General features: G+C 39.6%; 1 protein-coding gene across 1 annotated transcript in view; it reads right to left on the bottom strand.

Moving 5' to 3' along the window:
* EEFSEC (eukaryotic elongation factor, selenocysteine-tRNA specific) overlaps positions 1–15,577 on the bottom strand; it is a 123,327-nt gene extending 107,750 nt beyond the window's left edge. The window contains exon 1 of the mRNA XM_058031843.1: positions 15,307–15,577. Within this exon, the coding sequence (XP_057887826.1) occupies positions 15,307–15,577 (271 nt within the window). The remainder of the gene's footprint in view (positions 1–15,306) is intronic.
* Between the last annotated feature and the right edge of the window lie 425 nt (positions 15,578–16,002).

The following is a 16,002-nucleotide window of genomic DNA, read 5'->3' as shown; positions in this document are numbered from 1 at the left end:
TGGATGCCAGTTCTGAGAAAGAAAATACTTTTATTCTCTGCAGTGTACACAGATAATTAGAGCCAAAGTAAACAAGCAATACTTTGGAAAACAAATTTTTCTGGACACATTCTAGGCATCAGTCAGTTACCCTGATTTATGCTTTGCTAACTTGCAAATTTCAGCAGAAGGGTAGCTGAAGAGTTAATGCTGCCATTACATTATTCTGGTTAAGGTTTTTAAAACTTTATACTGAACTACCAAGGGAAGCTTTTATATGGAAAAATCACCACAAACATATCACTTGAAAACCACAGTCAAATATTTGTTTATTCTCAGTTCACTTTAACAGAGTTTTCCATGTTTATACACAAAGGCTGTAACCTCTGTTTGTCTTAAAAGATAAATTGGATTCACCACTCAAATTTCATTCAAGATTTATTTTGTATTTAATTGTCTGGCCTTCATCCCATGGCAGACACCAGGCCCTGCCCAAAAATTCACTATCTAATGACACTAGCAAGCATTTTGCATAATTTGTTATTCCACTAAGTCTCATCCCCTTGTGCTAGAGACCCTTCTCCAACAGGCCATTACCAAGCACAGGGTACTATTTCATACCTCCTGCCAGGCCAGCACAAGGGCTTCTGACAGTGGATTTATTTTTATTTAAATTTTTGCTGACTAGGATTGCAGAAGATACACACCTCATTTCGGAGCAGTCCCAAGGGGTCAACAGCCATGTAGATTTCACATCACAGCACTTCAGGACAAAACAAACTATATCATGTGGATATGCTATCTAAACTGCCAACACCACAAAGCACTCCAGAAATTGCAGGGTGCATGGCATTTGTGTTTCACATTATTACATTCTCCATATAATTAATAAAAGTCCAGTAAAATATAAAAGGTGAAGCTCACCGTAAGGGAAGAAAGCTGTGCAAAGTTTAATTACTAAATAAAACTAGGCACAATTCTTGTCAAGACTAGAATTTATACTGTGTTAAGAGGGGCTGGAATTTAATGATCTATAACCACACCAAGATAAGAGACAGTAGCAATGCCTGAGTAAATGTTGTCCATAGGACTAAGAAAAGGCAAGGTTAAAAATCTAAGTTATCATGATTTATAGACAGATGACATCTTAAAAAAAAGTTACAGCAGAGTGAGTGCCATAAAGATATTCCAAATTTCACTGGGGGAATATTAGTTTAAAAATAAATACTTTAAATGTTTTGAATTATATAGTTTATTATTTAACAGTAGATATTCATGTGAATGAACTTTTCCAGCCAAGGAGTAAAATACAGACCTGGTCTGACTTCATTCTGGTTTGGACCTTAATCCTGCAGTCTCCCTTACTGAGTTCATTCCTACAAGGCTTCATGGATTCAGAACATCCAGCTGGGCACTGAACTGGTACTTCTACAGAGCTGCAAATATGCATAGCACCTCACAGATAAACACAAAGCAAGGCCCTAGGTTCACAAAGCTCATAGACTAAATTTAGACCCTTGCTCCCTTAAATAAGGAAAGTATTTTAATCTCTGACACAACCACGTTATTTTATTGTTTCAAGTTTTATACTTAGAATAGCACAGATCTTTGTGAGGGGAACATACAGAAACCATCAACATACAAAACCAGGCCCTTTATCTCTAAAAGCCCTCATAAATATAGGAAAAGAGTTTTCAATTATGTATTTTGAAGAATTTCCAGAAGTGAAGTTGTTCAACACAACCCTACATAGAATTTCCTAAGACAGCTCAAACACTATACAAACCAGAACATGATTATCTAATCATAGATACTTCAGTAAAATTCAGTGCAAGCCCTTCCAGCATTTTCTCCAGGATGAACAAACAACTGAATAAAATACAAGTGCTGACACAAAGGAACAAGCATTTTACAAGCAGTAGTAGCAGTTTCTGTAAGCTGAGTTTGTGAGCAGTAACACCTGTGGGTTAAGCAAAACATCACTCAAGCTCAAAACCTTCAACAAGAACAAAACTGTGACAGAGGAGGATCTTTAGGAGCTAAGTACAGCAGGTCTCACAGTTTTGCATCCCACGTTCACCCTCCTTTTTCATTTAATCATTGAAAACCTCTTTTTTTCCTCACAAATCAAAATTTAAATTTTCAAGTTAAAACAAAGGCTGACAGCATCCCCAGGGAAGTGGGAAGAAAGCCTACAGAAAACAAAGTCTGCTCAGAATACACATTGCTCTGCCAGGCTCATGTGACCAGCTCTCAGGAATGTTGGCACTGCTCAAGTTATTCACTCAAAATAAGCAACAAACAGGAATCCTGGATAAACAACATGGAGTGCAAGGCACTAATACTGCTACTCCAAAGGTATAACAGTAGATTTTAATTCAATTGCACATGGCAAGAGAACACTAGTCCCAGCAAAAATTCAAAGAGCAGCAAGTGCAGGCACAGATCCATCACTCTCTACCTTGGATGGGGCTCTGGAAATGAAGCACCCACAAGTGCAATGAAGTCATCTGCCCCTGCTGATCTAATCTCTGTGACTTAGAGAAGAAATTCCGAAGCATGAATACAAAACAGGATCAAAAGTATGTCATCTTTAAATATTCTTTGTGTACTTGATATACTTCAGTCCTTCACAAAACCCCTTCTTAGATACTCTTGCCTTGTACGAGCCTTTTTCATATATTTAATTATTGCTTTTCACATTTTGTTAGGTCTCCTTTCCCATTCATATCTTGTAGACTCAGAGAGCACAATGGTTTCTAAATTGAACTTCCTGCCAGCAAGAACTAGAATTACAGAACAAGGGATGGAAAAATCAGAATGAGAATTTCATTTCAAATGAACTTAAGTAAATATACTTGTTATCTAACGACTTTGGCCTTTGCATCAAATGATGGAGACAACTGGTGTTGGAGAAGCCTATAATAATAATAACGGAAGAGAAATACAATGGAACATTATTAAGTATATTCTTATTGACAATTTACTGTAGACTTAAATTAAATTTTGTTAGAGGATTTCCTTAAAGTACTTCCAATAAATTATCTTTATTAATTATATTTAAAATGTCATAGTTAATTTGCTTTTGAGGAAAAGATTATCTTGCCATTTTGTAAAAATATAACATTGAAATAAAGCATATAAAGAGGAGAAAAGGTATGTAGGTACATAAAATGAAATTGTCTAATGACTGGTGTACATAGAAGAAAAAATCAAATACCCACAGAAATGGATATTTAACTTTTTTCTTCCCTCAATGAAGTAATAAAAGCATCTGTTTATATGCTTTTTACTTCTAGTGTCGTGTTAAAAGCAAGGTACTCCTTGGGGCTGGAGAAAGACTTGAGACACCACAAGAGTTCAGGAAAAGAGTTTTTAAAGCAGTTTCCTCATCCGTAATCACCATATTTTAAAACTACCTAATGTTTTCTGTTCCTCAGAAAAACAAGAATTCAATGTACAATGAGAAGATCTGCCTCTCTCCAGGACCTAAATTCTATTGGTCAATGGAAAATTGAATCACAACATCTCAAAGCACACAAGTTTTAGGAAGGGCTTTACCAGCAAAACTAAAGCTTTGAAGTTTTCAGTCCCAAGAGAGCAGCATCAATCTCCTCCCTCTGCAGCAGCACTGGGCAGGCAGAGCAGCCCATTTCCCTGCAGCTGTGAGAATGAACTGCAACTCAGGCTTGGATAATTTCTGGTTTTACCTAGGATTGACTCAATCATATGCAAGGACATAACAAGAAACTCCCTAAACCTGTTATCACTTTCTATGTGACCTATTCTCTTCCTAGCTACACTCCACCATTCTCTTAATGAGGCAAAAATAAATATCTGTAATGCAAAGGAAAAAAAAAAAAAAAAAAAACAAAAAAAAAAAAAACCAAGTACAGTGACCAAAATAACTTGCACCAATTTGACAGCAAGTCTTAAAAAAAACAACATTCTTTTACACAGTAAGTTTAGGACTCCCTGGTTTCTTGGTGCAGGGTAAGTAAAGAAACAGACAGCTAAATTTATCTTCACTTTGATTTGTTTGGCTTTAAATTACAACAAAGAAAACATTCAGGGACATTAAGCGGGGCTGGACATTAGCAAAATAATCAACTATATTATACTGCATATAAAGTTAAAAAGAAATAAAAAAGCACACTTAGGGACATACAATGAAAGAACTCCCAAACATCTGCCTCCACATAATTTGTTAGTGAACACAGTTCAGTAATGAAAGCACCTCAAACAAACTTTCTATAAAGACTGAATTCTCAGTCACTTGTTTTGGTTTTTTGTTTTGTTTTTCTTAAATAGAATTTAGCCAAACTCTTTTGTTCCCTTAACCGGAAAAGTATTTTCTCTGCACAAGTTTGATACAGTTCAATTTAACCAAATACACTTTTTTTTTTTTTGGTATTTCCCCTAAAAGCACTACACAGCACCACAGACAGGTGAATCTGTTCCCACAAGAAACTTCAGTTCAACACCAGCTTTACACAGAAAAAGCCACAATGGCTGGATATGGCAATACACACCAGAGAGAGTGAATGGAGACCTCAACTACACATAGGCAGCAAAACTTCATCACAGCACTTGAAATAATGGGAGCATCTCAGCTGTTAGTCAGGTGAAACATCCACTCAGAGAAAAAAATACTCATGATGGTCCCTCCCACAGGTGAAAACCTTTTAAACAGCAAGCAAATACCAAGAACAAAACTTTTTCCTTAAAAAACTTTTCCCTTTTTTTCCTTAAAAAACCCATCAGGTGTGCCTGACCTGTGACTTTTGAATTTTTAGCCATACACAAGAATAAATATTAACTATTATTTAAATGGTTTTATTATTTCCTTTATTTATACATATATAAACAAACATGTAATTTCAGTGTAAAAACTTGTTTTTCAGGCTTTAAGGATTTTTTAAAATTAGGCATATTACCATATGATTTGAAGCTATTATATAGCCAGACAGGGGCCAGTTTCAGTGTCAAATGCCCAAAGCTAGTCCCTGAGGGGAACAGTACTGCTGACACTTGGTAGCTTTTTGTTGATAAACTTTTTAATACTTTAAACTGAATACTCATCATTTCAGAGATCAGGGAAAGATTCTAATTCTGAATGCTTTTAAGAATGATGATGTGTTGGGATTTCTTTAGTTTTTAAATGTAACCTAGGCACCTAAAATTAGGTACTATTATTCAAATAATTTTCCTTATTCTCTGATGAAATGTGTCTTGGTCAGATCTTTTGATGTCTTTAAAGGATACTTGCTAAATTATAGAGTACAAGCTCAAAATGTTTTCTAATTAATGTACAGTTCATTTTTTTCATAAATCTTCAGACTTAGGGAACAGCACAGTCCCCAAAATTGTATACATACAAAACTGCACATTAAAGCCAAAGAACACAAAATAATTATGTGAATCTTTCCATCACACAGCAACACTGCTGCACGCATACATTCCAATTTTTACAGGATGGGGCAATCTCCCTACAAAGTTATCTGCAATTCTTTGCATATCCACATTCACACTAACATTGGGCTCCTCCACAACCAGCCCCACCACACTGGTGCTGTCCTTCAAGCTGCTGAACACCTCCAGCAAGCATTTTTAGGGTTAACACTAACACTTGCTGATGAGTCCCAGGCCCTTTGCATGGGATCATGTCACTGTAAAAACCCTTCGCCAGGATTTCTTCTCCTGGGAAGTTGATAAGTCTCAGAGAAAAATGCAAATAATAATTATCTGATTGCTGCTTTGGAATGTGGTTTGGAGATTGTTTACCAACAGGTGCATGTTTGATTGGTTTCCTGTGAATTGTTTTAACTTAATGACCAATCACCATCAGTTGTGTTGGACTCTGAGGAGTCAGTCATGAGTTTTTCATTCTCACTCTTGTTAAGCCTCCTGTCTGTATCCTGCTCTTTCTTTAATATAGTGTTAGTATAGTATTCTTTCAATATAATATCATAAAATAATAAATCAGCCTTCTGAGAACACAGAGTGAGACTCTCATCTCTCACCTTGTCCTTGGTAACCCTCACAAACTCAACAGGATCATTCACAGAAACTCCCTCAGCCCACACTTAGTGCCTCTCCCCTGCTGTCCCAGCACACCTGAGCTGCTGCTGCTGCCACTCTCACCTGAAGGGACAGCCCAGAGGCAGCGAGGAGCGAGCTGTGCCACTCTGCACTCTGAGCCTCTCTAAATCATCTCACACACCGCAATGGCAGCGTGCATAACCACTGCCAGAACACCACACACAATCCCCCCAAAGTCAACCACAGGTTCAGGTAATCATGACCTCTCCTTTTACAACATAAATGCATAATTTCCACACCACTCTTTGATGAAGGGACCACAGACTTAAAAAGAGGAAACAATTACAGTCATTAGAATTTCACCCAAGCGTGAGATTTAATCTCAGGCCATGGTCTTGCCAATGGCTGTGGGGGTCTCAATGGAGACAAAACTGCTCTGTGGGAGAAAAAAATGCCTTGATGATGACATTAGTCAGCAAGAGAGACTGAGCTTTGTCTTCCATCCAACAGCACAGTCAAATACAAGGAAACCATTTTCCCTCCCCCTCTTCTGGATCCTAAAAAAGAAAGCTACAATTTTGTTTTTCTCTCTGAAATGCAGTTTTTGCATACTTTGGAAAACTTTCTTCCCCAAAGCAATACTGCTGCAAGGCTAGTTTTTAAAATAAGAGAAGTAAATTTAAGCATAAATAAACATCTACAACAACAAAAAACATTTCCTATGCCTATACTTATTAATGTGATAGGATAGTTCTACCAACAACACTCAAACACTCCTATAGCTTTTTTTTACCCAACAAGTTCTTCAAGACCATTTCAAATTTTACATACACTGAAGAATCACATCTAAAGTATGTCATCTGCTCTACAATGCATTTAATGGAAACAAGACAGGTAAAACTTGGGCAAAAAAATTAAGGCAGAGTTTAACAACTAAAAAGAGCTCCTGAGATCCAAGAATACCAGCTTACAATCATATGTTTCATCCCAAATAAGACAGAAAACAAAGGAAAACATAAGCACAAAAAACAAGAAAGTGCTACAGGCAACAATACTAAATTCATTTTTCCAGTACTGCAGAACAAGCCGGATCTGCAGTGGACAAGAGTCATCATCATTATCCTTTCTATAACATGAAGTAAGGAGCTTCACAACAAAACCATATGCACAAATGAATCATCTCTTCTCTAGAGCCTGAGTTGAGGGAACCTGGATTCTTACCCAGACCAATATAAATCTCAAAATTCACACTTCAATTTTTATTCCCCCTTATCATTATTTACCTCCATGACACTCCTGGATACAATTTCTTCATTTTTATTTAAGCTATCCTGTCTATTCCATTTCCACTCCTTCTACTATCCACCAATTCCTTCTGCTGCTGCATTAAACAGAAATAAATATTTATTATTGTTTGTCTGGTCCCAACTACTCCTAGTGTTGCTAATGCTGATAATTACAATCTAATGTAGGATTAATCAGCCTAAGTTTGAAACTGAGATTGTCATTCAGTTTGGAAGGCAATACAAACCATTTCATGTTCGCTTGAAGAGATTAGATAAACTGCATGAGAACATTTTGGTAAAATAATTGATAAGGAGATAGGAAATAAGAATTATTGGTATTTACTTAGCCTGCAACACTTTCTGGAAGCAAACAGTTTAAAGGAAGCACTTCAGCACAGCTCCCTAATCTCAATTTCACAGATAGCACAAGGAATATTTTCTCACAGAATGCAGAGTATCTCTGCAATCCCAGCTATCGTGTGAGCTGTTCGAGTCTCTTTGCTGAAGCTCACAAGGGTAATTTTAACTCAGTTTTACCCCATGAGGAGCTGAGACCCACAGAACACAACATGTTCAAGAATCCAGCTGGAAATGACCACTGTGAAACAGCTGCCCTTGCCCTTCAGCCTGCCAGGCCAACCTTGGGGTTCCAGACAGAAAACTCACTGGCACAAGGAAAAAACTCTGATTTCACTTAAAGGACTTTAGCAATGACAGTGTGCAGGTTTGGTTTGCACCCTTAGTGAGATATCTGCTTTACAATTATAACCTCAATTCTTCCATCAACATTTTGTTTCTCTAGGGGTTTTTATAAACAGTACTTTACAACAGCCGGGCAAGAACATGCATTATTTTAACTACAAAAACCCCAAAATAAATATATTAAGAAAATTCAGTTCATGGCTCCATCAAGCTAACTAACTATTAGAAATAGGTTTATACATAAGCAACATATCCTTCTGATTATATCTAGCATCTACTAATTGAAGACAACTTTTAAATCAAGATGCAGAACCCATACAGTAGAATCTTATAAGGCTGGTTTGTTGATTAGCAGATCATGGAGTTGCTCAACTGTACTATTTAGCAATCAAGCATATCCATCATTAGTAAAAATGCTACTTTGAAAAATGTGCTTTAAATTTACTTTGACAAGGGTAATTTTAACTATAAATATGTTCCATATTTTACAGTAAGTTGTTCTATATTTTATGCAGTTATTTATAATACTTCACTACATTAGTTAATATTTTAAAGCATCTAAAAGTTGATTAACAAAGCTTCCCTGCTCTTCCAAACAGCTTACAAAATAATTTAAAGCAAGAATAAACATGAAGCAAAAGTGAAAAGTGGTTATTTGATGAATGCTTGCACACAGTATGCTGGAACAAAGAAATTCCATTTTAAAACCAATAAGAAAAATGATCAAGCAGACTTGAACAGCATAATTACAGTGCTTGGTTATTAAGTTTTCCTGAGAAGCTGTCATGGTTTTGTGTCAAATAACAAAGTGTCAAATAGCACACTTTTGTTGTATACAAGCAAACAAACACAACCACTCGGAAGCTTTGTAGAAAAATTGTCATATATTAGCAAGGGACAATTTCACATTCAAACAAGTTTCATTAAAACCACTCCTGGTTAAAATCTACACTTTAGATTGAGAATTCCATTATAAATCACACGTTCCAAACATGAAATGCACAATTACTTTTATCTTTTAAACCCCAAACAGAAACCAATACATTTCTGACAGGATTCTAAGAAGCAGCAGAAGGGAAGGTGATTATTCACTATAACTTTTGCTATCAGGAGAAAATGGGTCTCTTGCTCCTTGTAAACTACTTGACCCAAAGAATGAATAGAAGACTCCTCCTGCTCCAGTCTCTAATATTGCCTAAGAGCTGTTGTGTAAGTTTAGGAAGTTGTTGAATGTGTAACTTTTACAGCGAAATCAGCTTCAAGTCAAAATTGCAGAAAAGGGCATAGAACAGAAATAATAGTAATCCCTTTCCACTGTCACATCACTCACAAAACCCACAAAAACAAGAAGTAATGCAATACATAGAAAGTTAGAACTATTACAGTTATGATATAGACAGATAAAAAATCCACAAGATCTCTGTTTTAAGGAACCCTGATACACCCCCCCAAGTTTCATTCTACCCAATATCACACAACAAATTCTATTTCACACAGTAGTGGTTCAGAGCAGATTTAGTACAACTAGATTCCTTTTACCCAGTTATTTACACACATGGGGAAATGAGGAAGGAAATAAGAGACTTGTACACAATAAATTCCATGGTTCCCACATCAAACCAGTTGTTTTTTCTCACCTGTTACCTGTGTCTCATGTCATGTGTAAGACAACACCCCACACGTTTTTATTGCCTAAGTTATAAAAAGCACAACCCAAATTACAGATGAAATAAGACTAACCTTCCTTAAAACACAGAGGATGTTTTCTTTAAGAACAAGAAAATTAACCCGGAGTTGTGTTCCAAATCGTGTACTTAATTCTGCTTCGATTCACAGTGAGGTCACTCCCCCCAGGCTGACCTGTTACCCGAGTACTTATCCCTGAGATCCTGCAATGCAAGCAAACACTGCCCTCTTGTGCACTGCAACATCCAGGAGACAAAGTCCCATTGCCAGGGTTGTGGAGACCACGCAAAGTTTTTATTCTGGTTGTCCTTCTTCATGCATAATTAAAAAAAAAATAAATGTAGCTTTCATTTTAAAATGTCGATAAAAATACTCCTTGGTGTTGTCAGACAAGTATCTGGCACCAGCCAAATTATAGGGACCAAAAAAAAGACACTCTTTCAATTTCATTTAAGGAAATAAAGTTTATTTGAAATTTTAATACAAAGCAGTGTCAGCAATTCACAAGCACCATGAACCCAAAGAGTCTAATAGGTTTTAGAAAACATTCCCACTAGTGCTAGCTGAAGTCCCTTAACAAGTACTTCCATAACATCAACCACAACATCAAGATTTGTGGATAGGAATTACATTACACAAGATGTATGTTAATTTTATTTTTTTTCCACCAGAACAGGGTTCATTATGTTACTCTCACTTCCAGCTGGCAGCCAAAGACTCTCTGGTGACTCCTCTCTGAACAGAATGATATCCACTAAATACAGGGTACTCTTTCCCTCCAGAGGTTTCCCATCTTTGACATCTGTACTCAACAGCAAGTCATCCACATATATATCTACAACTATAAAACTCTACTTGCTCACTCACCTAGAATAGAAAAAAAAACCAAGAACTGTCACATCTTCACAAAGATTTCAACAAACAAAAGCTCACGTTGACAGAAGGGTGTTTTCATGGCAGTAAAGCAAAGGTAACCCCGAGTTTACAAATCCTCTTAAAAGCTTATAACAAACTCAGCAAAACAACTAATCTGTGATAAAAGGTGGGGATTTTTTGTGATATGTTAATCTTACAAATAATCTGCATCTGACTGAATTTGGATGCTGGTAGCAAGACCACATTTCCCTTGATCTCCCAGGCCTGTTTTCATTGTACTCATTTGCATCAGCAAGACATGCTTTTGCTATGCTCATTTCCCCCTCTCCAAGCTCTAGTGCAAGTTCAAAAGTCTTGGCCCTTCCAATGTATCAGGTATGAATTAATACCCTTCCTTAGCTGAACACAGCAGCAAAGTGGAAACAGACACTTGCAAGGCAGTGTGCTTTGAAAGGAACTGCAGGGACAAATGGTGACAATGAAGTTCTAGTTATAAAGTAAAAAGGTCAAAGGTTCAGACAGGCGTAAGGATTACAAAACTACAAGTTTGTCAGAGTTCCCCCAGCCCAGGTTTAAAAAACCAGGGTCAAGCAGTAGTGTTCCAATTAAAACCCTATAAGGATACTTTGTCCTTTGAACTTCACAGGGAAAGAAAAAAAAGACAATTTTCTGATTTAGAAGTTGTTTTGAGGACCCATCTCAAAATCAAACAGATAAAGGGCATCCAACAACAGCTCACCTAAAGCAAACACTCAGTAACCCTTGGCTGCCTGTGTGGGGGAAGTTGGGATGAGGTAATCATGTTCTCCTATATTAGTGTGCTGACCCTTTGTAGGGCATGAAATTAACCATCAGCAAGGAAAAAATCTGCTACTGCTTAAACTACTTTGCTACGCAAAGTGGTCTTAAAATGAAATATGGGGATTGAATTTCGTCTGGCAGATTAACTTGTCTAACCTCTCTGCAGGCATCCCTTCCTGCTGAACTCATTTGAGAAACCATTCCAGACCCTACTGGTGCACAGGCCTGTGACAAACAAATGTAAAAGCAACTCTTATTTTATTTCAATGACATTAACATCAGTTTTGTGGAAGATGAGGAGCCAGACATTAAAAAAAGAACAGAGGCTTAAAAAACCCCATAGTGCTCTGATAGAAAGTATCCCATCTCAGTGTGAAATTTTACCAAAAACACCACCCTAAATCTACAGCAACAGAAGAATGCAGTAGTGACAAATATCAGTCCTGCATCTTGCAGTCATTCCTTCAGTGCACAAACCAAAGTGTAAGGCAGATCTGAGTGCTTCTTACTGCTTGGCACAAGTCAGACACAAATGGCTGTAAATACTGGTTTTGTTGCCTTGCTTGAGACAAGATCCTGCTAAAGCACAGGAAAAGTCTGAAATTGTGTTTTAAAATAAAGAGGTCTGTTCTGATTGTTTGAAAGAGTAAGACAGAAATACAGAGCACAGTCCAAGCCACACAGCCACCCACAATAACTTAATGCCTTCCTGCCACAGACTCACAAGAGCCTTAGGAGAATATAAACCAGTATGGTTTGAATACAAGTGAAAGGCATGATGAAGTACACCAAGTGACTATTACTTATTCCATTCCAACCTTGACTATCACCTTCCATCTAAAACTTAAACAAAACATCTTGGGTGAAACTGTCTGCAACATTTCCCATTCCCAGCATGCAGGTAAAAAAAAAACAAAAAACAAAAAAACCATCCAAAACAAAACACTTTTGATTTAACATTTGATATGTTTTGTTTTCAAGGACAAGTTTTGCAAGAAAAATGTTGCCACACAGAATGAAATACGACTTCTATTTTTCATTCCAATTGGTTACTGCTCAAATATTCTGCATTCATTTAATCCTAAGGTAATGTGTCTGAACAAGCATCTTGTGAGTGACTGGGAGAAGTTCTCACAAGGTCAAGCACTACCTGGCACAGCATGACAAAAATGCAATGCTAGATTCTGACATGAAAAAATCCACTTCAGGAATTAGCTACGTACAGAAATATGTTAAAGAGTGGTAAATAGTAACATTTAACCTGTGAGCAGATTTATCAGTTTGTACAGCAAAGGAATTAACTCTTGGAGCACTCTGGGAGCACAGAAAAGATGAGAGTTACAAGAGAGATAACCTGGGACACCACTGGTGAAAATGGCACTTTGGAAGAGAAGAGGCAGAGAGTGACTCCTCAGATGGAAACCCCTGAGCTCCTCACCTCATGGGAGACCTGAGTGAACAATGCTGGTGCTACCCTGCCACAGCAGAGGGTGTTTCCATGAGCTGGGAGCACTCAAGGGGAAGCCAAGTAATGGAGAACTGCAAACAAGAAGATGCAGAAACATTTTCACAGCAGTAGCTTCTCCTGCAAACCCTGCATGCACATGACTAACAGAGCCCTGAAGCAGCCCTCTCTGCTGTCACTCCACCTTCCAAATCCTCACATCCAGCTCCCTTGCTCACAGGCATTCTAGCTTTTCTGCAGGTCAACTTCCACCTGTAGCTACCCCAGGGTTTCAATTCAGAACAGTGACATTTTAAAGAGGTATGGGAAATGCAGAATAAACACAGGAAGATTAAGTACTTTGCACTTATGTCTTAATGAAAAGCCATACATAAAGAAACCATGTAGTAACAGGGAAATCACAGATTCCATCAAAAAGAAAAGGGTAGTGACATTCCTGGCTGCAGAGAAAATGTTTGGAATGGTGAAGCCTTAATGCTTAGTAACAAGGAAGTAGATGAAAATAACCTAAATTTTTCAAGTACCATTATCTGGAAGGACTCACTTTCCATTCCTGAAGTGATGAAAAAGTTGGCATTATTGAAACACACATGAACACCAAAGAATGTATCCTGTCACACAGGACATGCTACGCTTCAGTTTGAGTTTCACCAAACCACACCAAACCTGTAAGCACCTAAGTAGTCCCACAGGCACAGATCAGGTTTTATCATCAAGGTTTCACCTTTCAAACCTGATAGTAAAAAAAAAGCATTCACTGTCAAAATACATCTATTATCAAGCAGAAAACTGAAGTTCCTAATTCTTTAAACTATTAACACAATACTGCATCTTCTCCACAACCCTTTCTTAACACACAGAATTGCAGTAAGTCACATTAATCAACTGGTTTACTTCAATAAAATACATAACCTGGCATAAGTGGAACTAAGCAAGTTTGATGTGCTTATGTGTCTGAATTACCATCTAGAAAGAATTATTTTTGCTGGGAAGAAAATTATCATCATCTCATCCCATCCATGCCTTCCTTCTCCCTGCACAGCCTATCAATAAGCAAATCTGAATAACTTATCCAGCTGTGACTAGATACTTTAAAGATCTTCATAAAAATAACAGAAAGCAATGAGAAGTCTGTGTATCAAACAACCACCCAAATAAGTGTTAAAGTTACTGAAAAAGAAAACTGGTCGAAGCTGATCTCTTAAGTTTTCCCACGTCCCCTCCATGAGAAAGTTCACACCATTCTGAGTAGCTGCTTCTGGCAGAAAGGAATGTCTGACTACAAGTGACTCTTCAGTACATCCAAGAAACATCTGCCAAAATCAACTTTGCTCTTTAGAAGATAATCAGGTGCTTACAATTACTGAAGAATAATAAGGTCTTGCCAAGTACAAGAAATGAGCACAAGACCGCAGGTTCCTGGAATTAAGCACACGGGCACGCCTCCCCTGCAGCTGCGGAGCACACGGGTGTGAAACAGACCATTTTACTGCTGCTGAAACTCACAAATAAGTAAATATTTATTATCCTACCCACAAAAAGCGCAAACAATACAACAGCGTTACCACTAATGCAACTTACAAATAGCACAATTGCTCAAAAGGGGGTTGAATTCCCACATCGGGACAAGTAACTCAGCTCGAACCTCAGTCTAGCCAAGAAACATTGTCCTACCAAACAACCACCAAGCTGTCATTAAAGAGACACTGGCAGAGGAACTGAAGTGGCAGGCGGATCCCCGCAGTTACAACCTGTGACCACTTCAAACCCCTGCAGCTGTGACTGCATCATCTCCTTAGCCAAGCACCGAGCACCTCTCAACACTCTTCTAAAGAGCTGGAAGGGGAGACAGAATACGGTGAACTAATTTTAAATGAGTCCTAATGCAAACCAAATTAACCTTCTGACATACTCTATGAAGACTAAAATGAAGAGTTACCAAAATCCACAAAATTATTTGTAAGCTTAAAATTATCATGTTACAACTCCCTAGTCCTCCAAGACGACATGGGCATGTTCAGCCACTACATCACAGCTCTCAACTACAGACAACATCAAACTCTGACAGCTTTACCGGGCAAGAAAACAGCAATTTATAGGGCTGTGCGGTGCCATTAATAAGCCTCCATACACGATAAATAAAACCTTTTTTCTAGTAAGTGTAAGAAACCTGAGCACATCTGCCCATCGAAACAGAACTCCAAGAACTCACGTGTACAGAGTGCTTTCCTATGAGCACAGTTTGTTTTACTTGAAGAGCAGCTACGAGCAAGCCCAGCAAAGTCACAGGCCCGTGAAAAACCCGTCTCGCCCCGTCCCCTCGGTTTGGGCACAGCGGACACCCCGGCTCCCGGCGGCCCCGCTTCCCCCGCGGACACGGGCGGGCGCAGCCCCGCGGGGCCCGGAGCGCCCCGGGAGGCACGGCAGCCACCGGGGCGGGCCGGGGCGGCCCCCGTGCGCCCCCCTTACCGCCGATGATGGTGCGGATGAGGGAGGCGTGCCCCGGGCAGTCCACCAGCGTGAGCTGCAGCTCGCCGGGCCCCGGGCCCAGCTGCGGCGGCAGCTCGGTGCGCAGGCAGGAGAAGCCCAGGTCCAGCGTGATGCCCCGCGCGCGGCTCTGCGGCGCCCGGTCAAAGGCGGCGGTGGAGCCGGTGGTGCTGAGCGCCCGCGCCAGCGCCGTCTTCCCGCTGTCGATGTGGCCCAGCACTCCCACGTTCACGTTCAGCACTCGGGCGGCCATGGCGGCGCTGCACGCGCACGGTCCGTCCCCACAGCGCCCCTGCGGGAACGCGAGCCCCGCCGCCGCCGTTCCGCCCGCCGGGGGCCGGTGCGCGGGCAGGGCCGAGCGAGCGCCGGGCAGGGCTGCTCGGAGCCGGCGCGGTTCGTCCGCTCCGCGGCCGGGGATGAGGAGCGCCGGCCCGGCACACGCCCCAGCTCACCTCACCTGAGTTTCACTGCAGACGATGTACTTCACTCATGAGCTGTCCTAGCCTAGGTGTGAAACCGACGCGATCCCAGGACGCCTCAACCAAACCTCTTTGCTCGCCTCTCGACCCGGAGTCGTCTCCGGACAACGCTCAGAAATCTGCGGAGCTAACTGCAGTTTCATGCCAGTCGTGGTAGAATCTACCGCACTCGCTAACTTCAAAAGCTGGTCCTCTCTAA

Source organism: Melospiza georgiana, chromosome 11, assembly GCF_028018845.1.
Source record: "Melospiza georgiana isolate bMelGeo1 chromosome 11, bMelGeo1.pri, whole genome shotgun sequence".
Lineage (NCBI taxonomy): Eukaryota > Metazoa > Chordata > Aves > Passeriformes > Passerellidae > Melospiza > Melospiza georgiana.
The sequence above is the reverse complement of the archived record's forward strand: the minus strand, read 5'-3'. Positions and strand labels throughout refer to the sequence as shown.